This window comes from Salmo trutta, chromosome 3 (assembly GCF_901001165.1).
Source record: "Salmo trutta chromosome 3, fSalTru1.1, whole genome shotgun sequence".
In the NCBI taxonomy this organism is placed as follows: domain Eukaryota; kingdom Metazoa; phylum Chordata; class Actinopteri; order Salmoniformes; family Salmonidae; genus Salmo; species Salmo trutta.
Window position 1 is genome coordinate 59,624,258 of NC_042959.1, and position 27,759 is coordinate 59,652,016.

Genomic DNA, 27,759 nt, shown 5'->3' on the forward strand with positions numbered 1-27,759 from the left:
TCCTGGAGTGGCCTAGCCAGTCTCCAGACCTTAATCCCATAGAAAATCTGTGGAGGGAGCTGAAGGTTTGAGTTGCCAAATGTCAGCCTCGAAACCTTAATGACTTGGAGAAGATCTGCAAAGAGGAATGGGAAAAAATCCCTCCTGAGATGTGTGCAAACCTGGTGGCCAACTACAAGAAACGTCTGACCTCTGTGATTGCCAACAAGGGTTTTGCCACCAAGTACTAAGTCATGTTTTGCAGAGGGGTCAAATACTTATTTCCCTCATTAAAATGTAAATCATTTTATAACATTTTTGACATGCGTTTTTCTGGATTTTGTTGTTGTTATTCTGTCTCTCACTGTTCAAATAAACCTACCATTAAAATTATAGACTGATCATTTCTTTGTCAGTAGGCAAACGTACAAAATCAGCAGGGGATCAAATACTTTTCCCTCACTGTATTTGTTCGTTCTTCACTTCTGAAATATTTTGGATGTAGTTCTAAGCCCTGCTCAGAACCACAACTACAAAAAACAAAAGTTATTATCACCCAGTAAGTGTTAGTTGCCAAAGGACGACTAGGCCTAATGCTAGGTACAGATCTGGCAGTCTGTCCACCAGCAGCACAGCGGCAGAGCCAGCCTGCGCCGGGGGGAGAAACAGGGCCTTTGGTTTGTGGTGTGGCATGAACCACTGCACCAGGAGAGTGAGGTTCTGTTAAGACAGCCATGATACATACGGTAGGCTGTCGATCAGTCGATCCTATAACTAGCGGGTCCAGTCAGTCTCAGAGCTGTAATGTAGCAGCTCTGCCTTGTGTCACTCCGTCTGTCAACCAATACGTCGGTCTTTACGCTGACACAGTGCTGACAGTGCGCTCTCTCTTCCCACTGGCCAGGTTCCTCTTCTTCCAGTAGGTGTAGAGAGCTGTCAAAGGGATACAGCAGACAGAGGAAGCTAGGAGGAGGCCGATGAAGGCTTGGGCGTAGGGAGGATACTCCGTCACCACAGACTTCCCCTGGAAGAGAGGGAAGACAATAGGACAGGCAGAGATCAACATTGTATCTGGGTGCATGAATAAAACCCGAAGCAGCATATTCTGTTCCAGTACTTTTCTTTCATTCATGTATGACTGGTACAATCAAATCCCCCTTTGGGGATTAATAAAGTACTATCTTATCTTACCAGTTTTTTTGGGCCGAGTGCTTGTTAGTGTAATGACAGGGGTATTGATAAGATATTGGAGATAGAGGCCTTACCAGTTCTTTGTTCCAGGCCTGGTATGTGGGCGTTCCTCCCTGGATATAGTTGACGATGTAGAAGATGAACAGTGTAATGAGGAGCATGGGACTGACTCCTGCCAACATGATCTTCCAGTACCAGTTAAGACGATGACCTAACATGTCTTCTACATCCTTCTCAAACCTGGAGAGGGAAAGGTTGCAGGAGCATTGACATGATGACTATGTCCATTAAGGCAGCCCCCCGCACCGCTCTGATTCAGAGGGGTTGGGTTGAATGCAGAAGATACATGCATTCAGTTGTGCAACTCACTAGGTATCCCCTTTCCCTTCCCTAAAATACTTTCATATATTTTGTATGGGCAAAAGACAACCTTGGTATTTTAGTTTAAACATTCATTCAACATTCATCAGAAATTGCTTATATGCTTCATAAGCCATTTTGCTTTTAATAAACAGTACAAGCCCAACTTAAACTACAGTACAGCCAAGTTAAAAGCCTGAGAGAAGAGTGAAAGGAATGTGAGGTATTTGTGGATGATTATTATGCTAAGTGTTGTTTGGCATTACTGGACACAATACAGCTTTTATGAGGTACTTTAAAGATTTAACTCTACTGGCTGCTAACACAACTGCAGTAGGGCTACACATTCTCAAGTAGAAACTGTTTCAAATAATGTCAGCTCAACTATTGTTTCTTTGAGATAAGGTACTATATGACGAGATGTGCTAGTTTTTCTGATTTCACACAGCAAAGGTGATGATGCTTAGACAGCTTCTGAAATTAGTCATTCTTCATTGTCAATATTGTGCACACACACACACCTTTTGATGCCATATATGTAGCAGACGGTGATAACTTCGATAAGCACGATGAAGAGCAGAGAGAAGGTGGCTCCATAGTCGTTGAACATGGTGAACCAGTAGTTCCCAGAGCGGGTGGTGAAGCCCAGGCCAAGCAGCAGGCAGAATAGACACACCAGACCTACAGGATATGACAACACACCTGTTAGTCACACACACCAGACCTACAGGATATGACAACACACCTGTTAGTCACACACACCAGACCTACAGGATATGACAACACACCTGTTAGTCACACACACCAGACGTACAGGATATGACAACACACCTGTTAGTCACACACACACACACACCAAACCTAGAGGATTGGCCCACTCAGCCTAGTCCAAGCTTATCTCTGTCCTGGCAATCCAATGGTTGCCATTGGAGCTTCCCTCGATGTTAGGACAGCAGAATCCCTGCCCATCTTCTGAAAATGTCTGAAAACCTATCTCATCAAATAATATCTTAAATAAGATAATAAATAACACATTCAAAAAAAACTTCACTTGTCTTTTCCTACTAGCACTGACTTTGCTGATAACTTCTTTATTAAGAAAACATTTATTTACTACGACTGTGATATGTAGACACACACACACACACCTAACTCAAGCAGCAGGCAGAACAGACACACCAACCTAAAGGTCAAGGGTCAACCCTAACCCTAGCTTCATGTTCACACCTTAGCTCAATTCTTACCCTCAACCACAACCCTACACCTAGCTTCACGACCACACCTTAGCTCAACCCTAACCCCCCTTCCACCCTTACCCTCATCACCCCTTCTCTCTCACCATTGAGTGTTTTGGTGCTCATGTAGTGACTGATGATCTTCAAGTCACTGAGGGGGGTGATGACGGCGATGACGTTGCCCAGCATACTGCCCATGCCCAGCAGCAGCAGCATGATGAAGTAGAGCACAGACCACAGCTGAGACACGGGCATGTTCTTAATGGCCTCACTGTACACTATGAAGGCCAGGCCTGTACCCTCAACAGCCTGGGAGGAGGGGGAGAGAGAGAGAGAGAGCTTAGTGGATATTCAGTCCTGCATAGTGCAAAAGTGGCTAAAGTCAGTATTTCATGTTTTGCTTTCCTCCATTGGAAACTTAAGTGGGATGGTTTATTAAAGACAAAATGGAAAATCCAGGAGAGCGTTAAATTAAATATTAACATTAATTGTAACTGCAACAACCAATGATATTTGCCACATCTTACTACCACCACCACAGAGTCAAATAAAGTTGTATAGGTGACATTGAACTATGACTAAAAGATTAAAGATTTATAGAATGGTGAGTAAAGTTTTTATTGCCTCACAGTGAAATTAATTTATTTTGTTGCTACATGATAACATATTGTCAGGAAACCAGAGGTATTTTGTTAGATTAAGGGCTTGATTCCATCCATATTGCAGAAGTTCTGTGCTATAGTGCAAACATTTTAAGGTAAGATCGGATTGAGCTGATTTATGCAGCATTTACCCTGAATGCAGTCACCGTGAACGCGGGAACATTGATATTTAAAGGCAATCTCGCTCTATCGCAGAACTTCTGCGATTCAGATTGAATCGAGCATTAAGAGAAGTAGTAAATGAAGTTGTCTTATCAGTATTTTGCACAAGTTTTCCTTTTGAGTTTACTAGTTCATTTGAGTTGTGTGTTATTAGGACCTACCGTGTCTAGTTCAGCCTCTAGGTCACAGGTCTCCAGCCTACTTCCCAGACTGGCAAACTGTTCTGGGTGTGTCCTGTTCAGCTCAGCGATCCAGTGGTTGACATTCTCCAGACTGATGGTGTCCTCTGCTAGATCAAAGGTGTTCAGGAGCAGCAGTCGCACCCTGGGAGAAGAAGAGAAATGTCAGTGTCATGAAAAAGACAAGTGGTGTAGCGTAGTTTCTCTGAAAACAGTTTTTTTAAAGTGGGGTGGGGGGCCAATTCTATGCATTTTGCCATGAGGTTGAGAGAAGATTTAGCCGTTTTATAGCTAATTTCCTGTAATTCTAAACATTTTGCCATGGCTTATGACATTTTTTGGTTGGGTCCTCCCCGCCTAGTGGGGCTGCATGCTACGCCACTGGAAAGGACATTTCTGATCTGAATCATACAGTATATCTAGCCCCCTATATAATTCCTATCATTGCTGATCTAGATTCCAATGCTTTCCCCAGTCCAAGCACCTGTCATCTCTTCCATCTGTATGTCTGCAGAAACTGCTACAGTCTACAGACGTTAAATTAATTGTATATGTTTGACCTAGAATTGTTTACGTTTGTACTGGATGAGTGCTGCTGACTGGTGTTACCTACTTCTCTGAGTTGAAAGTTCAATGCCAAAGTCATTGAGACAACCAACCAGACCGTGACCCCACCCAGGGCCTCACCTCTCCAGGCAGCTCTCGTAGTTGAAGGTGGCCTTAAAGCCATAGATGGAGAAGGTGACGATACTGGCGAAGATGGAGGTGCTACTGTTGACCATGGACACAACGATGGCCTGCTTCTCAAAGTTGTTGTTGTACTGGTTGTAGCTGGCAAAGGCGATGAGGGATCCAAAGCCCAGGCCCAGAGAGAAGAAGATCTGAGTGGCCGCGTTGATCCACGTAGTGGGCTTAGCCAGCTGTTCCATCTGAGACAGCAAACACACACACATTAGTAATGGCACACACACGTGTAGAGCAGGATTGAACAGAACAGAACAATGTACGTGAGCTACCATACCGTGGCTGTGAAAACGTAGATCTATTGCATCTCGTCTATGACGCTCTCTCTTTGCTCATCCATATATTTATATGTACATATTCTTATTCCCTCCCTTTACTTACATTTGTGTGTATTAGGTAGTTGTTGTGGAATTTCAGATTACTTGTTAGATATTGCTGCACTGTCGGTACTAGAAGCACAAGCATTTCGCTACACTCGCAATAACATCTGCTAACCATGTGTATGTGACCTATAAGATTTGACCAATAACATTCTTTCATTCATATAATCATTCATACCTTGGGCGTGAACATGTACTTCACACCGTTGATGGCTCCATGAAGGGTGACCCCACGGATGAGGTAGATGATGAGGACCAGGTAGGGGAAAGTGGCTGTGAAGTACACCACCTAGAGAGGGAAGAAACAGCAGGGGGATTCGGGGTCAAAGTTCAACTATGCTGCACTGATTGCCTGTTTGCCAACACAGATTTGACCCACTTTTCCCATGGTTTTATAATATTGCTCACTGAATTTACTGTGAAGTTGTAGGTGAAAGTGAACTTCTTTGTGTATATCTTTCCATCAATTGATAACGATGTTATTACTTTTCTATTATTTCTCTCTGTATTGTTGGGAAGGGCCGTATGAAACCATTTCACTGTTAATCTACATCTGTTGTTTATGAAGCATGAACGAATCAGTTTTCACGGGACCTCTGGTGTGTTATAATAAAGATCATAGGCAGCTCGTGAGTTTCAAGTTTGGGGAGGCTTACAATTTATCCTATCGTTTCTACCTATCTGCGTGCCAGTTATTTTTCGTGGAACAGCTTCATTTAAATGATAAGGTTTTCGTTTCTCAAAATTACTATCACGTGGTTAATAAACATTTCAATTAATGCAAGAGTACCAGCCTTTGCCACATGGACACCTTGATACATTGTGATCCATTGGCAGCTAAAGAAATTAGAACATGGAACTTAGAGATAGCTTATAGGCCAATGCAGCAATATATGCCTATAACTTCCATCGTCAACTAAGTAAAATAGGCCGAAAACAAATGAAAACAGTAGAAAATATCCTGATGAAAACTCTGGTTTTTCAATCGCATTAATCTCTCTACTCTTCCTGTCTGCCTCCCTTTCTATCTGTCTTGACTTGAGCTATCGCTAGTGAAGTGCAACATTGTATACATTTGACATTTTAGTCATTTAGCAGACGCTCTTATCCAGAGTGACTTACAGTAGTTAATGCATACATTTAATTTAATTTCATGCATTTTTTTTGCGTGCTCAGACTTGTGCGCTCCCTCTACGTTATGACAGAGAAACCATACACATGCTCATTGCTCACATGGAGCACTCCAAATGAAATACATTGAAAAAACTCCTAAATAAACCAAAACCTGTTTCTCACAAGTGTAGCAGGTTGTGAACTCTGGAAACAACGTTTCCACTCCAAGAATGAGAATGGTAAATGACTGTAATACATGCATTAACAGAAATGTATGTAACCAAATTACGGGGATTAACGGTACCTTTATTAGGCCTACTGGTTACATATTGTATGTAATGGGGAATTTATCAAAATAAGCAATCAAAGGGAAAACAATTCACACAATAAAACAATGAATGTGCAAGAATTGTTGGAAGACATTGTAGCACATTCTTGAGAGCTGAGTGCATGCATTCTGGAGAGAGACGCAGATGCCCATATTTTCGCCACACACCTGTCCCCTTATTCTTGTCTCAACATTTTAAATGATATTCAAGACACATTACAGTGGGGGAAAAAAGTATTTGATCCCCTGCTGATTTTGTTAGTTTGCCCACTTACAAAGAAATTATCAGTCTATAATTTTAATGGTAGGTTTATTTGAACAGTGAGAGACAGAATAATAACAACAAAATCCAGAAAAACACATGTCAGAAATGTTATAAAATGATTTGCATTTTAATGGGGGAAATAAGTATTTGACCCCTCTGCAAAACATGACTTAGTACTTGGTGGCAAAACCCTTGTTGGCAATCACAGAGGTCAGACGTTTCTTGTAGTTGGCCACCAGGTTTGCACACATCTCAGGAGGGATTTTGTCCCACTCCTCTTTGCAGATCTTCTCCAAGTCATTAAAGTTTAGAGGCTGACGTTTGGCAACTCGAACCTTCAGCTCCCTCCACAGATTTTCTATGGGATTAAGGTCTGGAGACTGGCTAGGCCACTCCAGGACCTTAATGTGCTTCTTCTTGAGCCACTCCTTTGTTGCCTTGGCCGTGTGTTTTGGGTCATTGTCATGCTGGAATACCCATCCACGACCCATTTTCAATGCCCTGGCTGAGGGAAGGATGTTCTCCCTTTGATGCGGTGAAGTTGTCCTGTCCCCTTAGCAGAAAAACACCCCCAAAGCATAATGTTTCCACCTCCATGTTTGACGGTGGAGATGGTGTTCTTGGGGTCATAGGCAGCATTCCTCCTCCAAACACAGCGAGTTGAGTTGATGCCAAAGAGCTCCATTTTGGTCTCATCTGACCACAACACTTTCACCAGTTGTCCTCTGAATCATTCAGATGTTCATTGGCAAACTTCAGACGGCTTGTATATGTATTCTTGAGCAGGGGGACCTTGCGGGCGCTGCAGGATTGCAGTCCTTCATGGCGTAGTGTGTAACCAATTGTTTTCTTGGTGACTATGGTCCCAGCTGCCTTGAGATCATTGACAAGATCCCCCCGTGTAGTTCTGGGCTGATTCCTCCCCATTCTCATGATCATTGCAACCCCACGAAGTGAGATCTTGCATGGAGCCCCAGGCCGAGGGATATTGACAGTTCTTTTGTGTTTTTTCCATTTGCGAATAATCGCACCAAATGTTGTCACCTTCTCACCAAGCTGCTTGGCGATGGTCTTGTAGCCCATTCCAGCCTTGTGTAGGTCTACAATCTTGTCCCTGACATCCTTGGAGAGCTCTTTGGTCTTGGCCATGGTGGAGAGTTTGGAATGGGATTGATTGATTGCTTCTGTGGACAGGTGTCTTTTTTATAGGTAATAAGCTGCGGTTAGGAGCACTCCCTTTAAGAGTGTGCTCCTAATCTCAGCTCGTTACCTGTATAAAAGACACCTGGGAGCCAGAAATCTTTCTGATTGAGAGGGGGTCAAATACTTATTTCCGTCATTAAAATGCAAATCAATTTATAACATTTTTGACATGCGTTTTTCTGAATATTTTTGTTGTTATTCTGTCTCGCACTGTTCAAATTAACCTACCATTAAAATTATAGGCTGATCCTTTCTTTATCAGTGGCCATACGTACAAAATCGGCAGAGGATCAAATATTTTTTTCCCCCACTGTATCTTCACGCATTTTAGATGCTTTTCACTGGCATCTGCAACTCAATAATCAGCTAGGCCTATTGCTGTGACGATTGTCGTAGAGAGGAGACCAAGGTGCAGCGTGGTGAGTGCTCATGATTAATATTTATTATAACTCAGAACACTAAATCAAAACAACAAACAAAGGAAAACGACCGTCACGTTCTGCAGGCTTTACTGAGCTGTACAAAAACACGATCCACAACTGAAGGAGGGAAAAAGGGCTGCCTAAGTATGATTCCCAATCAGAGACAACGATAGACAGCTGCCTCTGATTAGGAACCATACTCGGCTAAACACAAAGAAATAGAAAACATAGAATGCCCACCCCATGTCACACCCTGACCTAACCAAACAGAGAAAAACGGCTCTCTCAGGTCAGGGCGTGACAATTGTCATGCGCGCTGCCCAAATTGCTGGCTTCCCAAATAGGCATAGGCCTACAGCACTTGTGATTTGAAACAATCCACAGCTAGTTTAAAAAATGAAGAAGCTAATGATCCTCTGTGGCTAAGTCAAGCTCTCTGTTAAAGTATTTTTTTATTTTTTATTTAGACAGGAGTAATTATATTATTTTGGCAAAACATCAATTTACTTTAGGGGAAGCCAGCATCGAACAGTGCACTGTTTCCTTTCTAATTCGCAAGTGGCTGAAACCAGAGATTTGTATATAATGACGAGATTCTCATCTCTGCACTAACAATGCGAGTCGTGGTCCCAAAGGCGGGAATGTAGGCGACAAGCTTATGTCTGCATATTATGCCCATAGAAACACATTGGGCTTATTCAGGATCAATTTTGGCGTGAGTGAGCCCTCTGGATAAGAACGTCTGCTAAATAACTAAAATGTAAAAATGTAAATGTAAAAAATGGAGCAGATGTATCTGATGCTGTCTGGACAGAAAAGGTAAGACATGCCATACTCCTTTTGTCCAGAGAGCATCAGATACATGGTCTACACATACGGAGACATGGTTGTCTGAGATTGAGATCTGAGATTGATGCATCTTTGTGTCCGTGCGTGTCTCCGGTCAAATAAATTATTCATATTTCAATATTTTATTTGGACTGGCAAGGAGGTACGGCAGGGCGGGCCAGGCCCCCTAGGGCCCGCCCATAACACCAGCTCTGCCATGAGTCCACTGTGAACAGCAGACCAGAAAACAGTTCTCTGTCTGTGTTGACACAGTACCCTTTACTTTCACCCTGGCTTGTCTCCTCAGAGACTCCCACTCTAAATAGTTTTGTAATGAAGTAGGCCAAGGTTTTCAAAACTTTCCTATGTTGCCCCCTCACTCTCTCAGCTGATGTTTTCCTCAGTTCAGTAAAGACCCATTGGATCTGCTTCCCCTTTCCCTGCCCCATCATTCAGAGTTGGCAAACTCTGCAGCCACAAACTTTGATAGTTGTCCATCAAGGCATGGCAAATAAAACAATCTGACCATATAGAATATTGAACTGTTTGTACCTTGTCTCGCCATTACGAATAACTTTCTTGACCCTTTCCTTTGTTATCGAGGTCACCTCTCAGCTGACTGTTTTCCTCTGCTCAGTAAAAATACAGGTAACTGCCAAAATAAAGGAAACACTTGACTAAATGAGGGATACAGAGTATACTGAAAACAGGTGCTTTCACACAGGTGTGGTTCCTGAGTTAATTAAGCAATTAACATCCCATCATGCTTAGGGTCATATATAAAAATACTAGGCAGGTCATTATTTTTGCCACCATGGCTATGCCCCCATAGGACGACAATGCCCCCATCCACAGGGCATGATGGGATGAGGCGTCACTGAATAGTTTGATGAGCATGAAACGATGTAAACCATATGCCATGTCCATCTCATTCACCAGATCTCAACCCAATTGAACACTTATGGGAGATTCTGGAGCGGCGCCTGCAACCACCATCAACAAAACACCAAATAGAATTTCTCATGGAAGAATGGTGCTGCATACCTCCGATAGAGTTCCAGACACTTATAGAATCTATGCCAAGGTGCATTGAAGCTGTTCTGGCTCATGGTGGCCCAATAACCTATTAAGACACTTTATGTTGGTGTTTCCTTTCTTTTGGCAGTTGCCTTTATGACAAAGGAGACGATAGTGACCTACGTCCACTAGATCTGCAGCTAGCATGACATGCGGGTGCTATAACTGTCTTGACCCTGTCCATCGTTCCTGAGCTGACCTCTGACCTCTCACCTTCCCGGTGGACTTGACCCCCTTGACGATGAACAGGTAGACAATAATCCAGGCCAGCAGGAGGCAGAGCGCCTGTCCCATGTGAATTCCTCCGTTCTCCTCGATGGACCCGGAGATGTCCAGGGTCTCTCTGTAGAAGAAGTACTGGGTGGGCGTGGCCCGCTCACACTCCTCCACAGGGCCGGTCTTGTTGCTGTTAACCGGGCACTTTGCCCATGGCAGGACCGACTGGAGCAGAGCGGGAGGAAACAGCACAGGTCAGGTCAGGCACAGGACATTACAGCACTAGAGCAATGAACTGCGTCTTCTAAGATTCCAAACAAAACAGTCCGCACAGGACCAGTAGTGTGTCCTCAAAGCTGAGTGAGCCTGTTGATACACCTTGTAATAAGATTGTAACAAGTTATTGAAGATTGTCCACATTTTATGATCGCATCATACATCTGAATGCAGGTCAAATAATTAGAATTTTGACATTGTGAGACTGGAACTAACCTGGAATGAATGAAAGAGGTACCAGAAACTCCATGCATTGATGACGTTGTAATAGAGGCATAGGTACATGGAGGTCACAACACTGGCCAGACCTGGAACCAGAAGAGAGAGGAACAGATCCATTTAAACTATAAGCAGATAATATCTGATCATTTTTCACAAAGTAGTTTGTATGCAGTGAACTACTTTTTCAAAGTAACTTTAGTTAAGTAAACTATATTTTTCTTCCAGTGTGAAGTAATTGGTAGCTTAAACTATAAACTATATTTTTAGAGTAGCTTCCCCAACACTGTACATTTGACACAAAAGTACTGGCCTAAATGTTCAAAACCATATATTTAAATATGTGTAATGTGATAAATTATAGGCACGTTTATGTACTTTATTTAATGGCAATGTGCACCCACACATGTGTTGCACTCTATGTGCAGTGCCCTCTGTCCAAAAAAGTATTAATAATAAATAAATAAATTATATATACACTGCCAGTCAAAAGTTTGGACACACTATTTTCTACTTTGTAGAATAATAGTGAAGACATCAATACTAGGAAATAACACATATGGAATCACGTAGTAACCAAAACAGTTTTAAACACATTTTGGATATCTTCACTATTATTCTACAATGTAGAAAATAGTTTAAAAAAAAAACCTTGAATGAGTAGGTGTGTCCAAACTTTTGACTGGAACTATATATATTCAGCACTCACCCACTCCCCCCAGATAGGGGCTAATAGCTCTCCATGCTCCAATGCTGCCCAGACGCATCTTCTGGCCAATGGCTAACTCCATGTAGAACAGGGGTACTCCCAACAGGACCAGCATGAGCATATATGGGATCAGGAACCCACCTGAGGACAGAAAAAGGACACACATACAGTATATTTTACCATTCAAAACACCTTCAGTATCAGAGACAAAAACACACGCATGATCTATAGGGTGATGCACTGAGCTTCAGATTCACATGACACCCAGAATTTTTTTTTATTGACATTTTTTTATTTCACCTTTATTTAACCAGCTAGGCTAGTTGAGAACAAGTTCTCATTTACTACTGCGACCTGGCCAAGATGAAGCAAAGTAGTGCGACACAAACAACAACACAGAGTTACACATGGAATAAACAAGCGTACAGTCAATAACACAATAAATTAAAAAAATCCAAATACAGTGTGTACAAATGGTGTGAGGAGGTAAGGCAATAAATAGGCCATAGTAGCGGAGTAATTACAATTTAGCAAATTAACACTGGAGTGATAGATGAGCAGATGATGATGGGCAAGTAGAAATACTGGTGTGCAAAAGAGCAGAAAAGTAAATAAAAACAATATGTGGATGAAGTAGATAGATTGGGTAGGCTATTTACAGATGGGCTATGTACAGCTGCAGCGATCGGTTAGCTGCTCAGATAGCTGATGTTTAAAGTTAGTGAGGGAAATATAAGTCTCCAGCTTCAGAGATTTTTGCAATTCGTGCCAGTTATTTGTAGCAGAGAACTGGAAGGAAAGGCGGCCAAAGAGGTGTTGGCTTTGTGGATGACCAGTGAGATATACCTGCTGGAGCGCGTGCTACGGGTGGGTGTTGTTATGGTGACCAATAAGCTGAGATAAGGCGGAGCTTTACCTAGCAAAGACTTATAGATGACCTGGAGCCAGTGAGTCTGGCAACAAATATGTAGCGAGGGCCAGCCGACTAGAGCAAGTCGAGGATCAGTAGGATAGTCCGTTTTACGAGGGTATGTTTGGCGTCGTGAGTGAAGGAGGCTTTATTGCGAAATAGGAAGCCAATTCTAGATTTAATTTTGGATTGGAGATGTTTAATATGAGTCTGGAAGGAGAGTTTACAGTCTAGCCAGACACCTAGGTATTTGTAGTTGTCCACATATTCTAAGTCGGAACCGTCCAGAGTAGTGATGCTAGTCGTGCGGGCAGTGATCGATTGAATAGCATGCATTTGGTTTTACTAGCGTTTAAGAGCAGTTGGAGGCCACGGAAGGAGAGTTGTAAGGCATTGAAGCTCGTTTGGAGGTTAGTTAACACAGTGTCCAAAGAGGGGCCATAAGTATACAGAATGGTGTCGTCTGCGTAGAGGTGGATCAGAGAATCACCAGCAGCAAGAGCAACATCATTGATATATACAGAGAAAAGAGTCCGCCCGAGAATTGAACCCTTGAAAATGTGTTCTCATTCTTAATAGTTCTATTTCATTTACATAATTAATGTGGTCTCGGTCCTTGTATTCTGTTGCATATTTCTTCTCCCTATATATTAATGGAAAGAAAGGGTGCAGTGCAGTGCTTCCTTCATTATTCTTTGATCAAGGGTATAACATCTAATAACAAGAAGTACCAATACTCAAACAGGAAGTACCAGTGATTCACTCAATACAGTAGTGGTCAGATGAACCAGATGCTATGCTACAGGACTGCTTCGCTAGCACAGACTGGAATATGTTCCGGGATTCATCCGATAACAATGAGGAGTTTACCACATCAGTCACCGGCTTCATTAATAAGTGCATCAACAACGTCGTCCCCACAGTGACCGTAGGTACATATCCCAACCAAAAGCCATGGCTCACAGGCAACATCCTCAATGAGCTAAAGGTTAGAGCTTTCGCTTTCAAGAAGTGGGACACTATGCTTATAAGAGTTACAGTTACATTAAGGCAATAACTCTACAATAATAAATACAGAATAATTCTACTTGCATACCACACCTGTATTTATGGAATGGACATATTGGCCTTAAAGCAACAGAGGCATCAAGGAGTCTCCTGTATGTGAACATTTTCTAGGAATCTATGAATGGAAGAACACATCATAACACCTGTTGTAAAACTTTGCAATCAGTTGAGACCATTAAAAGCTAAATGTAAAAGCAAATATTGATCCATTGTTATTCTGTGATAAACAACGGGGCCTGTTAAGGGTTAAAAATGGGATCTGTAGGAATCCAAACTTGGAGTGGAAAGCTATTTTATGCTTGCGCTTTTGAAAGCTCCTTTATGTATGCGCTTTGGTACATCCATACCCTCTGTTTTTGAGTGGACTAACGGTTCTCAGTGACTTATGGGGAGAAAATGAAAAATACGAATTGAACTAACAACTAAGTGAGAATTTTTTTAAACCATTCCACATTTCCTGCACCATTAACTTTTAGAGGAAGAAAACAAAAGGCTGCACAGTAACACCTTCACTCACTAGAAATGTTTAACAATGTGACTGACTCTAACCAATATAGTAATCGTTCCGATTCCATGTAAATGGATAATAAACTGATAACGTTTCACCCAGGGTAAAATAATAACTAACCCATTCACAACCGCACAACATTAGTGCGCCATTGCACATGGATAAAGGTGAATAAATTGGGCACTGACTGGCTATTCATATAGCCTACATTACCACTTTTAATCAGTAAACACTAATTGTATTCATTCATTTTACACAGTGTCCAATATTGCAGTTCTATATTTAATCAAAAATAACTGTTTGCCTAAATGTATAATATATTATGGATTAAACCATAAATTAGGCTATGCGCTGCACCTAAACAATAAATAAATATTGCTTACCCCCGCCATGCATTTGACACAAGTATGGAAAACGCCACACATTTCCCAGTCCAACCGCGTATGATACACAAGCCAGGACAAATTGCATGGGATTGTCCCACTCTGCTCTTGCGGCGTCCTTCCCCATCGTTGCGTCCTGAGCACACAATCAAGCCAATTTTCAGGTCTGGTTGAGTCGGTAGCAGTGCGGTGCCGGTGGACAACCTTGACAGTCAGTAAGCCTGTCTGAAATACCGGGAGTAGGGATGGCACTCCTGTCTGGATAGTAGAACAAATCCAATGACAGCGTCTGGGAAACAGGGAAAGTGTTTCAACAGGAGGCTGTATGAGTCATATTTGCAATGGTTGAAGAAATAGCATGGAGTTTATAGAACGCTTGCCCATTCTACTGAGGTCCCCCAATTTGAGAGGGAGGGACTAACGTGTTAAGTACTGTAGGCATAGGCTAGAGAGTTTATTGGAGTTTATGTAACCCAGGTGAATGTTTGATTTTCACAGCTCTTCTTAAAAACCTGAGCTTATAAGCCTGTCATAGAGACAGTGGACCATCACCAATGAATGTTATATTCCTTAGGGTAAGCTTCAGATAGCATGTGTTTGCTTTTGTACAATGGACTTCACAGTGCAAGATTCAGTGCTGGAAATAATGTATTTATTTTCCTTTTTACTGTTCATACAACTTCAAATATAGTACTGGAGTCCGATGTGCAAAAACAGCACAACCACAATGTTAAGGTGTCAGTGATTCAAATGGCTGTTTTCTGTAAGAAGTCAATCAGTAAGGCACATTCTTCAATCTAAAAAGGAACATATCCATTACAGTTTTATTGCATTTAAATTAAAAATCAATGCAGAGGAAAAAATAATCATGAGAGAGCAAAAATTGTACACGTACAAATGAGTGAATATACAGTATCACACACAGTGACGATACAGTACAAATAAAAGGATGAAAGATGAAAGGAAAAGGAGACAATCAGAGAGAGTGAGAGAGGAAGTCCTCCAGGGGTATGTTCTCGCTGACCTTGTGTCTATCTACAGATTTCCCTGAAACCCCCTCTAAAGAGCTATGGCCGAGAGCTTAATAACGTACAGTCCTTTCACAAGAGGGACAAGTACAGTACACTCTGACATTAGCCTAGAGAGTTACTCCTCAATCGCAATGGTGTTGCTCTACTCCAACACCATCACCATCATCAAGTTTGCAAGTTTACTGATGACACGATGGTGGTATGCTTGATCACCGACGACGATGAGACAGCCTACATGGAGGAGGTCAGTGACCTGGCAGTGTGGCGCCGGGACAACAACCTCTCCCTCAACGTCAGTAAGACCAAGGAGCTGATCGTGGACTACAGGAAAAACATTTTGGGAGGGAGTCGAGCACTCTTCCATCCACATCGACGGGGCTGCAGTGGAGCGGGACGAGAGTGTCAAGTTCTTTGGGCTCCAAATCACACATACAGTCAGTCATGACACATACAGTCAGTCTGGGCGCACACCGAACAGGAAGAGACATAGAACCTCACGTCCTTAGCCAAGGTGGGCCACCAGTGTAAGGCTCCTAGGCACCTTCCTAGAGGGAAGTTACAACCCCTCCCTGTTCCCCAACGGCCGTGGTCTCACCTGTCGGTGGACTTCATTACCGATCCCTTTTTCCCTTTCTGTTTTTTTTTGTTGGGCTATTTAAGCCAGTAGGCCCGCCAGTCCGGAGCTGCCAGAGTCGCCCGCCAGTCCGGAGCTGCCAGAGTCGCCCGCCAGTCCAGAGCTGCCAGAGTCGCCCGCCAGTCCGGAGCTGCCAGAGTCGCCCGCCTGTCTGGGGCCCGCTACGAGGGTCCCCAGTCCGGGTTCAGCGGCGATGGTCCCCACTCCAGAGGCGCCACCTAAGTGGGCCAAGCCGAAGGTGGAGCGGGGTCCACATCCCGCACCAGAGCCGCCGCCGTAAGGAAGGCCCACCCGGACCCTCCCCTCCCCGGGTGGTTCTATAACGGCTGTCGAAGGGAGTAGACCAAGGCGCAGCGTGTTGAGTGCTCATCATACATTTTTAATAGAACACTTTAAACAAAACAAGAAAAACGAATGACAGCCAAACAGTTCTGTCAGGAACATCAACTTAACAGAAAGTAACCACCCACAAAACCCAAAGGAAAACAGGCTGCCTAAGTATGGCTCCCAATCAGAGACAACGATATACAGCTGTCAATGATTGAGAACCATACCCGGCCAAAACAAAGAAATACAAAACATAGAAAAAAGGACATAGAATGCCCCCCCTAGTCACACCCTGGCCTAACCAAAATAGAGAATAAAACCCTCTCTATGGCCAGGGCGTGACACCATATGAGGCTGAGGCTGGTGGAACCGTTTGTCAGGGAAGGAAGGGAGGTTGGGGGTGTCGTTTTGGTGGAAGACTGGGCTCTGCTCAAACAGCGACAGGTGTAGAACTCACATCTCAGCCCTAAATGGGACACAACAGGAGTTAATGGTCGGAGCTGTCCAGTTGGGACTCAAGGGTCGTGGAGGGAGGCCATGGGACCATGTTGGAGGAGCTGTATGAGGCAACAGCAGGAGTGGTTACGGGTGGGTTGGGGGTCGGAAGAGGGGTGGGGTTCGGAGAGGGGTTCACAGTAAGGGGTGCAGCTGTATAATTGAGCTGAATTCTGTTTTCCATTGCTCCCCACTGACATAACACAAACGCATTGCTATTTGTCCCAGATGACATCCCCCTCTCTGATGCATTAGCTGTGTTTATTTTGGATTTCATAATGGTCCTAGTTGGACAGTTAAGGAAGACGCCTACGGGACTGGTGTGGCGTGATCATTGGGGTGGAGGTAGGAGGGAGAATGTCTGAAGGAAAGAGAAAACGCAGGACAGAAAAGCAACCCAGCCTGCATATTTGCAGTTGAAGTCGGAAGTTTACATACACCTTAGCCAAATACATTTAAACTCAGTTTTTCACAATTCCTGACATTTAATCCTAGTAAAAATGTCCTGTCTTAGGTCAGTTGGGATCACCACTTTATTTTAAGATTGTGAAATGTCAGATTAATAGTAGAGAGAATTATTTATTTCAGCACATTCCCAGTGGATCAGAAGTTTACATATACTCAATTAGTGTTTGGTAGCATTGCCTTTAAATAGTTTAACTTCGGGCAAACGTTTTGGGTAGCCTTCCATAAGCTTCGAACAATAAGTTGGGTGAATTTTGACCCATTCCTCCAGACAGAGCTGGTGTAATTGAGTCAGGTTTGTAGGCCTCCTTGCTAGCACACGCTTTTTCAGTTCTGCCCACAAATTTTCTATGAGAATTGAGTTCAGGGCTTTGTGATGGCCACTCCAATACCTTGACTTTGTTGTCCTTAAGCCATTTTGCCACAACTTTGGAAGTATGCTTGGGGTCATTGTCCATTTGGAAGACCCATTTGCGACCAAGCCTTAACTTCCTGACTGATATCTAGAGATGTTACTTCAATATATCCACATAATTTTCATTCCTCATGAAGCCATCCATTTTTTGAAGTGCACCAGTCCCTCCTGCAGCAAAGCACCCCCTCAGCATGATGCTGCCACTCCTGTGCTTAAGGGTTGGGATGGTGTTCTTCGGCTTGCAAGCCTCCCCGTTTTTCCTCCAAACATAACGATGGTCATTATGGCCAAACAGTTCTATTTTTGTTTCATCAGACTAGAGGATATTTCTAAAAAATGTACGATCTTTGTCCCCATGTGCAGTTGCAAACCGTAGTCTGGCTTTTTTATGGCAGTTTTGGAGCATTGGCTTCTTCCTTGCTGAGCGATGTCGATATAGGACTCGTTTTACTGTGGATATAGATACTTTTGTACCTATTTCCTCCAGCATCTTCACAAGGTCCTTTGCTGTTGTTCTAGGATTGATTTGCACTTTTCACACCAAAGTACATTCATCTCTAGGAGACAGAATGTGTCTCCTTCCTGAGCGGTATGATGGCTGTGTGGTCCTATGGTGTTTATACTTGCATACTATTTCATGTACAGATGAACGTGGTACCTTCAGGCGTTTGGAAATTGCTCCCAAGCATGAACCAGACTTGTGGAGGTCTACAATTTTTTTTCTGAGGTCTTGGCCTTTTTCTTTAGATTTTCCCATGATGTCAAGCAAAGAGGCATTGAGTTTGAAGGTAGGCCTTGAAATACATCCACAGGTACACCTCCAATTGACTCAAATGAGATCAATTAGCCTATCAGAAGCTTCTAAAGCCATGACATCATTTTCTGGAATTTTCCAACCTGTTTAAAGACACACAGTCAACTTAGTGTATGTAATCTTCTGACCCACTGGAATTGTGATACAGTGAATTATACAGTGAGTTTGTTAACAAGAAATTTGTGGAGTGGTTGAAACACTTAGGTTGGAGTCATTAAAACTAGTTTATGTAAACTTCCGACTTCAACTGTACAATAGGAGGGGGGTTGGGGGAGAGGGGGCATGCTTTGTCGACAGATGTGGAATTTAGCAAGAACGGCTCGCGGGAGGTCAACATCATATCCTCTTGTCTGTAACCCAGAACTGGTCTGTCTGCACCATGGTGAGCTTTCAACTGGTCACATCCTTCCAAATAAAAAGCAGAAAGGCCAGAGGCCGGAGGCTGCCTGGGATTGGGACAGATCTGACCGGAAAGATCTGGACAAAACATCCACCACAGTGAGGCACAGTCCATCTGGGTTAGGGTTCTGACAGTAAATGCTTTAACAGGTCCTGACATTGCGTCGCTGTGGCTGCTGCGAGGAACAGAGACCCCATGCCTGCTCAGTACAGAAATGCTACAGGAACGAGAGGCAACTCCTCGCTGGCCCATAGCCTTGGCAACAATGGACAATTAGTGACTGTTGCGGTACAGACTGTCTGTAAAGTTAAGACGCCGTTACATAACAGTTCTCTCAATGGATCTTTGTCTCTCAAAGGATCTTTGACACACCGCCGTTCTGTCTCTCCAAGCAATGTGCCTAGTCTGCTCTTAAATCTTGTACACTTGTCACAAGATGGGTTGACCAGTTGAGGCCATTTGCATACACTTAATGAGTGTATTGTTTATGTTTTCCCTCAATCACAATTTGACACTTGTTTATTTACAATGAAATAGAATTGCTTACAGATCCTTTTTTATGTGAGCGTCACGCCACAGCACGCCACTGCATTACCTTTTGGCTAAGATCAAGTATAGTACCTGAGTCGCATGTGTTGCTGCCTGCTAATGGTATTGGTCTGGAACACCATCAGGGCAGCAACACCATCAGGGCAGCATGACTCTTGGCTCGCCCCGCGTGGGAAAGTCTGGCCAGAGGGTGTACTACTCCTCGGTGACAAAACACCCAGAACTGATGTTTGCCATGGAAACCATGTCAGCTCCCCTCTGTGTGTAGAGATATTGTTGTTCAGTTGTTTGTGTCCGTTATTTGTTTGGGATGGGGTTCTGACACATTCACCAATGTTTCAAGGCAAAGACTGGACTATGGAAATACCAGAGCCATATATGTAGAGTTGGGCCAATGCGGTTTCTATCTGAACATTCCGACAGCGCCACTTTCTCCTCCATAACTGTTGCTAAGTGATAATTTGACACTTCCGCATTGTGCTGTTTATTTCTGATAGTTTTCAAAACCTATGAAGATTTCCAGTGAAAGCAGATATGCAATTTGTTGTCAGCACAACACAGTACAGACTTGGATACATATTGAATGCTAATCAATAAAAACGTCTGTTTAATTCGCTGCTCTGTTTTGCTTGTTTACAGCAGGTAATTTCATAGGGAATTGTCAGATGCGTTCTCGTACTGTTACATCATCAACATTTCAAGAATTAAGTTCCATTTGGGTGCTAACATGGCAGCCGTTCTAAAACCTGGCCGAACTCTCTCTATATATGGAAATATAAAGTTTATGGCTCAACTTAACCAGAAAACCCACAGTGCTTTTCAATGAGGCTGCCACCACTAAGGCTTATCAGGTCCAAAGCTCTATACCAGGGATTTAAGTTAGTAAGAGTTTCGGTCAGCTAGTTTGACTGATTGTGGTGAAGGTTTTATCTCCATAATAATACAATTCTATAGTCATAACAGCATCTTTTTCAAGGAGTTATTTTTCCCTTTTTAATTTTAGTGGGTATTTGATCTGATCCAATGGTAGATGTGATACTGTATCGACTATATGTGGTCATTCCAAACGCAACACAGCACTGCCATCTACAGGAATAAGCAGATACAGTCTTACTCTTGATTAGGGAAGACAAAGGGTGACCGTAGAAGTCAGAAACATTTTCTAACAACTGGTAGAAAAAGAACAGGCTTGGTCAATTATAAACCTATACTTGTTTATTGATGGACATGACATTTGGAAACAAAACCTGCTGTAATATTTCCAAGGATCATGTAAGATCCTTGGATATCCTACCAGCTAAACTTTAGCAGGATCCTTCCCTAAGTATCTAGCTATTCCTTCCAGACCCTAGTCAAATCATACAAACATGTTAACCAGAGTCTAACAGAACTATTGAGTCACTTCGCAGACCTACACTATCCCACAGTTCCATTTGTGAAAAGTTGTACCCCCTGTGAGCTGGAGGATGTGAATGGAGGAAGGGGCTCCAGCCCCTGACCCCGGACCCCTCCCTGGCTCCATAGTGGGGCTCTTTCTCACCCCTCTTCACACCAACTCAGGACAAACATGATAGGGCCTGAGCATGAGACCGAGAATGTTCTCCAGTAAAACCAGCAACATCATCCATGGCTGTCCATGCTTATGTCTCTAGCTTTATCCATGCAGGATATAATGGATTTATCAATAGGTTGTTGGAAGGAACAAGGGTGAGATTAATGAATTAATGCAGACCGACAGAGAGACAGACGGTAAAATAAAATCAATACTGTGTACAAACCGTGATAAATAAAACAAGGAGAGAAATGTAGAAATAAGTGAAAAGCCTACCTGCATTCATATGGCCAAATGAAGCAGCTATAACTGATAGTAGCCACTTTAAAACACCCACCACCACAATGTAACCAACATTACGTTTTTTTATTGTACCCCCTCACTTGTCAATATGTCCCTCACATGCACTTGCACATGCTACCATAAATCAAAGAACACCAGTAACACATAAACGTGGAAGATATTCTAGCCTCGAGGTTCAATTCTGTAAAATATAATTTTTATTGATCAACAATGCTCTTGATCAATGGCATATTTGAATATTACAGAAGCATTCTTCAAGTTAATTTGCATGCAATGATAGATCACAATAAAAATCTGTTTGATATTACCTTTGTATACGCAGGTGGGAGTGTTCTCTTCCTATCTGCTTGAATGATAAACAAGCAAATTATAGCAAATTATAGGTTTTATTAATAATTCTACCTTTTTCTTATCGCTCAAAGAAATCAGTCGTTCTGCGCACACAACATTATATGAATTAAACAAAAAAATCTACTTTAATCAACTGTGGTATGTAATCAAATGTTCTCCTTCGACACATTTAGTTTATGTATGAAATATGCTCCGTTTCTGACTTCGCAGACAGACAATTGCAGGTTGTGGTCCTCCTCCTGTTTGGGATGGATTTTTCCACTCCACGGATGGATGCGAGAGTTCGACGTGGGCTGGGCGCTTGCTTCCCATTGGTTAGTTCTTTCTCCCGCTCCATCAGTGAGCGAAACGCTGTTTTGAGTGGGCGCGGCGAAAATATTCCAGTAGGCTAGCTCAGAGAAATTCCTCCATAATGCAATCCATGTGGGCTCAAGCAATGAGTACAACGGGTCATTACAATCATCCATTTACACGTCTTTAAAAGTCGCGCACGCAGTTCATCATCAGAAACGTCTGATGATGAAGTGATTAGTATCACATGCAACTTCAAATGCCGTTTGTGCAAATTAAAGTGATGCTCCAAAGGTTTTTTATAATTTCAACCAGTAGTTTTTAAAGTAGTGCTCACCAGCCATAAACAGTCACGAAAATTGTACTCAATTGTGTACTACATCATTGGTTAAATAAAGGTTAAATAAAACAAATTACAATAAAAAAATCATCCATTTCATATGATATGTAACCAATTGCAAAAAGAAAATGGTATGATATGTTTTGAATTCCAATTATTCAGACAATATGTTAAGAATTTGTAAGTGCTTACGATCCCGGACTGCATCTTTAACACATAACAGATGTCATCTGAGATGGATTACCTATCAGCAAGGCAAGGTAAAATATCCCAAATAGAGCTAGATAAAGCAGGAAGAATAATATACTTGTTGAACATAGCTATCAGTCTTGTGTGTTTTCAAGGTCATCACTGTTAAAGGATTTTTTGATTAAAATAAAAAATGTTTAGGGGTGGATCAGCTTAATATTGAGGAAAGAATGTTGCTTCCATCAATGTAATTGTCTGCATCATTTCCAATCCCCCATTTATTTTGGGGGTAAATATATATATCCATATACATACACGCATGTATACATATACACATATATACATACACATACCTATATAGACATACATACCTTTTTTAGAATATACCTTTATTAATCCCGCAAACACTACAACCCTTCCCCCAATTTGAATAAACTAATAAACAATAACACCTAGGCTTCTACCTTCAGTTTATATATCTTATACACATTTTACAGACACAATCTATTTTACAATAGTTATATTTTCTTTGTTTTTAGTCCTTCCTCTATTTCTGATGTCCATCCAGTTTGATTTCTATTTGTAACTGTGCTATTTCACAAAAGTTCTGAACCTATATACATTTTACAGACACTGTATGTTTTACATTGGTTATCTTGTTATTAGTCCCACCCTTCAGCTCCATTCAACCCCTCCCATCTATCCATCAACATCATCCATTTTGGATTTCTATTTGCCATATATTTTTGTGTGCTGTGATGCTGTGCTGTGCTGTGATGCTTCACAAAAGTATTGAACCTTTCTATTCTCATAGCTTCTACAGATTGTAAATTTAAAATAATTATTTTTGCAAAAATAATTATTATATTATTGATTGATTGACTATGGCTTTTCAAATCACCCAGTATTGCTATCTGCAGCTTTAGTTCTAGGCAAATGTTGCAATTCTTCAGCTATTCCTGGACCTGTGACCAAAAACGAGCTACATATGGACAATACCAAAATAAATGATCTAATGACTCTGCCTCCTCACAGCAGAATCTGCAGAGCTGGGAACATTGTATCCCCCATATATATAACATTCTATTGGTTGCAAGAATTTTGTATAGTAATTTAAATAGAAAAAATTCGAAGTTTTGAATCCGGCGTTGTTTTGCGTATCAATTCATAAACCATGTGCCATGGAATGGGTACATCAAAAATCTCTTCCAAACTATTTTGCAATTTATATGGCACAGCTGTCAGCTTTTTGTTCCTTAAATGAAATTGGTATATGTTTTTATTTATCACACTTTTCTTTAACCATTTATGTTCTTTAATACAGGGCCAAGATACAAGTTCCTTTCTTTTTACCCCTTCTACTTGCCTCTTCCATTTCTGTGGTAATGCTGCAATTAGCTGGTTGTAATTTTGGGTAGAGCAGACATTTCTGTATGTATGTGTGACATAACTCCACCAGTCCTATTTATGATATCATTCACTAAAATTATACCTTTTTTTAAACATTTCTTAGAATTTTTTATTAAAAAAAAAAATCAATTAGTATATTTGAGTTTAACCACAATATTTGTTGTATTATTTGTTCTGTCTTTTCAGGTGGATTAAACTGAAATTGCAACCAACTTGTTTAAGGCTTGTTTAAAAATAATGATATTTTGGAGATTATTTCCTTTTCAAACAACCAAAAGTGAGCAGGTGTAATCTGAATAAAGGGAAAAAAGGCCCTTCTTGAACATAGGATGAGACATTCTTACCAATTTACCAGAGAACCAGTTTGGATTTAAGTATAACTTTCGTATGACTGATGCCTTTAGTGAGAGGTCTAATGCTTTAATATTTAATCATTTCTGCCCTCCAAATTCATATTCGTTATATAAATAGGCCCTTTTAATTTTGTCTGGCTTGCCGTTCCAAATAAAATTTAATATTTTTTGTTCATATAATTTTAAAAGCAGGTCACTAGGTGTAGGCAAAACCATAAGCAAATAGGTAAACTGTGATATGACTAAAGAGTTAATCAGGGTGATTTTTCCACAAATAGACAGGTATTTTCCTTTCCATGGTAGCAAGATCTTATCTATTTTTGCTAACTTTCAATAAAAATTAATTGGAGTGAGAATTTCTTTCTTTTGGGATTTCTATACCGAGTATGTCCACATCTCCGTCAGACCATTTCATTGGTAAACTACATGGTAATGTAAAATTAGCATTTTTTTGCGATCCAATACGTAAGACTTATCATAATTTGGGTTTAATCCAGAGAGGATAGCAAAAGTATCTAGATCCTCTATGAGGCCGTGGAGAGATTCAAATTGTGGTTTTAAAAGAAAACATGAATCATCAGCGTACAATGATACCTTAGTTTTTAAGCCACGGATTTGTAATCCCTTAATATTATTGTTTAATCTAATTTTAACAGCTAACATTTCGATGGCAATAATAAATAGATATGCCGATAGTGGACAACCTTGTTTTACTCCTCTATATAGTTTAAAACTTTCTGAGATGTAGTCATTATTTACTATTTTACACCTAGGGTTATTATACATAATTTTATCCCATTTTATAACAGATTCCCCAAATTAAAATATTCTAGGCACTTATATATAAACTCCAGTCGTACTTTATCAAAAGCCTTTTCAAAATCAGCTATGAAAAACAGGCCTGGTGTCCCCAATATTTCATAGTATTCTATTGTTGCCAGTACTTGTCTTATATTATCTCCAATGTATTGTCCATGTAAAAAACACCTGTCTGATTAGGATGAATAATATCTGACAATACTTTTTTAATTCTATGCGCTAAGCATTTTGCTAGGATTTTTGCATCACAAGGGTGGCGCACAATTGACCTGGGGTAGGTCATGTTTAGGTGTTGCTTGTTTTTGTAATATTTGTCGATAAATGTCTCTAGTCTTAAGATTTGTTTTGTGTTATTATCCAAATTGAAGGTTATCACCCACCAGATTGTGTAGTGCTAATATTTAGTCTAACTTGCCGATATTGAATATTACGTTTTTATCTTGAGGTGCTCTACATAACTTCGTTCAGTCCGCCATTACCTCAGTCCCTTGTAAAGGATACCTTCTTTTTTTACAACCAAATCTCAATTTCTAATGTAAATGGCATGTTATAGAAAGGTCCAGCCACCTTTTTTGTGATTTCATGTTTTTGAGAAACTTACCCCAAATAGCAAATCACTTCATCATCCTCATTGAGTAAGGGGCCTAGGAAAAACATAAACAAAGGCACCACATACATCCTTTTAGAAATGGCAAAGCTCTCAGTATAGTGTTTTTTCTTCATGTTACTTAACAAGGCAAGTCAGTTAAGAACAAATTTGTATTTACAATGACAGCCTACCCCAGGCCAATTGTGCACCACCCGATGGGACTCCAAATCACTGCAGGTTGTGATACAGCCTGGATTTGAAACAGGGACTGTAGTGATGCCTCTTGCACAGAGATGCAGTGCCTTAGACCACTGCGCCACTCGGGATCCCAAATGCAGGTCTTCAGATGTTGTACACATGAAATTGTATCATTCTGAACTTTATCTGCAATGTTATATTCCCGTTTGCGCGACTCAAGCCATTTCCCCTATCCAGCTGTTCCATTGTCATTGTAACATATTGCTACAGGTAACTGCCAAAATAAAAGAAACACCAACATAAAGCGTGTTAATACGGTGTTGGGTCACCAAGAGCCGCCAGAACAGCTTCTACAAGCTTCTGGAACTTCCTGTGTGGAAGCACTCCATGCTTTTAATATACTTTGTATCCCTCATTTTCTCAAGTGTTTGGCAGTTACCTGTAGAATGGATGGAGAGGTATCGCTAGAGTGGCAACAAAATGGAATAAAACGTTGCGGATAAAGTTCGGAATGACACAATTTCATGTGTACAACATCTAAAGACCTGCATCACTATACGAACTTTGCTGTTTCTAAAAGGACATATTTTGGTTTTTTTTTGGAGCCTTTGTTAAAAATTGTGGGCCCCATTTTACACAATGAGGATGAGGAAGTGATTTGCTGCTTGGGATAAGTTTCTCAAAAACATGTGAAATCACAAAAAGGTGTCTGGACCCTTATATAACAAATAGAGATTTTGTTGTGATGTGGTTTGCTGATATGTAAAATACCTATCCAGGCATTGTAAGCTCTGGCATTCATTAGCAACGTAGGAGCAGGGGAATGATAACACAAGGTACAATAGATAGAAATCGCTCAGCCATTTCCTGGTTGCTAAAATGTTATCATGTTCACCTAATTTCAGTTTATGTGACAAAAAGAGCGCAGAGAATCATTGTAAAATATAAACTGCTGTGAAATATATTTTCATTAACCCAAAATATTGTATTTTAAGCTGTTTGAAGCTGGTGTACAAAACTGAAAGTAAAAAGACGCAAAAGCTAAACTTAAAGAAGCATAGAAATATCACACATAGAACAGATCTGCCGCATATCAGACTTGCTTTCAATAGGAATTACCAATCTATACCTCACTCACGACTGCATGGCTAGGCACGATTCCAACACCATCAAGTTTGCAGACCACACAACAGTGGTAGACCTGATCACCGACAAAATGGAATGACCAAAAGGCTGCAGTTATTTTCTCACCCAGCGCTACACTTCTACACTTCTGGGTGGTGCCAGAATAACAACCTATCCCTCAACGTAACCAAGACTAGGGAGATGATCGTGGACTACAGGAAAAGGAGGACCGAGCACACCCCCATTCTCATCGACGGGGCTGTAGTGGAGTAGGTTGAGAGCTTCAAGTTCCTTGGTGTCCACATCACCAACAAACTAGAATGGTCCAAACACACCAAGACAGTTGTGGAGAAGGCACGACAAAGCCTATTCCCCCTCAGGAAACTAAAAAGATTTGGCATGGGTCCTGAGATCCTCAAAAGGTTCTACAGCTGCAACATCGAGAGCATCCTGACTGGTTGCATCACTGCCTGGTACGGCAATTGCTCGGCCTCCGACCACAAGGCACTACAGAGGGTAGTGCGGACGGCCCAGTACATCACTGGGGCTAAGCTGCCTGCCATCCAGGACCTCTACACCGGAAGGCCCTAGAAATTGTCACATTAATGTATAGTCACTTTAATTATACATTAATGTACATATGTACATACTACCTCAATTGGCCCGACCAACCAGTGCTCCCGCACATTGGC

The 27,759-nt window shown here is 41.6% G+C and overlaps 1 protein-coding gene across 1 annotated transcript; it reads right to left on the bottom strand.

The window, feature by feature from the left end:
* Nucleotides 1-472: 472 nt before the first annotated feature.
* On the bottom strand, nt 473-22,190 carry LOC115181711 (sodium- and chloride-dependent transporter XTRP3). The gene is made up of 12 exons (XM_029743542.1): nt 21,711-22,190; nt 14,418-14,706; nt 11,549-11,689; nt 10,837-10,928; nt 10,342-10,569; nt 5,071-5,181; nt 4,456-4,697; nt 3,751-3,913; nt 2,870-3,074; nt 2,052-2,211; nt 1,245-1,410; nt 473-1,003 (listed from the first exon to the last, which is right to left on the bottom strand). The coding sequence occupies exons 2-12, from the start codon at nt 14,542-14,544 to the stop codon at nt 836-838; spliced, it is 1,803 nt and encodes a 600-aa protein (XP_029599402.1). The 5' UTR covers nt 14,545-14,706; nt 21,711-22,190; the 3' UTR covers nt 473-835.
* Nucleotides 22,191-27,759: the final 5,569 nt, after the last annotated feature.

Excerpts from the sequence above, each read along its gene's own strand:
- LOC115181711 (XM_029743542.1), bottom strand. The coding sequence starts at position 14,544 with ATGGGGAAGGACGCCGCAAGAGCAGAGTGGGACAATCCCATGCAATTT. Across the intron at positions 10,929-11,548 it reads CCCCTATCTGGGGGGAGTGG|GTCTGGCCAGTGTTGTGACC; the intron begins GTGAGTGCTGAA and ends TTCTGGTTCCAG. Across the intron at positions 3,914-4,455 it reads TACGAGAGCTGCCTGGAGAG|GGTGCGACTGCTGCTCCTGA; the intron begins GTGAGGCCCTGG and ends TTCTTCTCCCAG.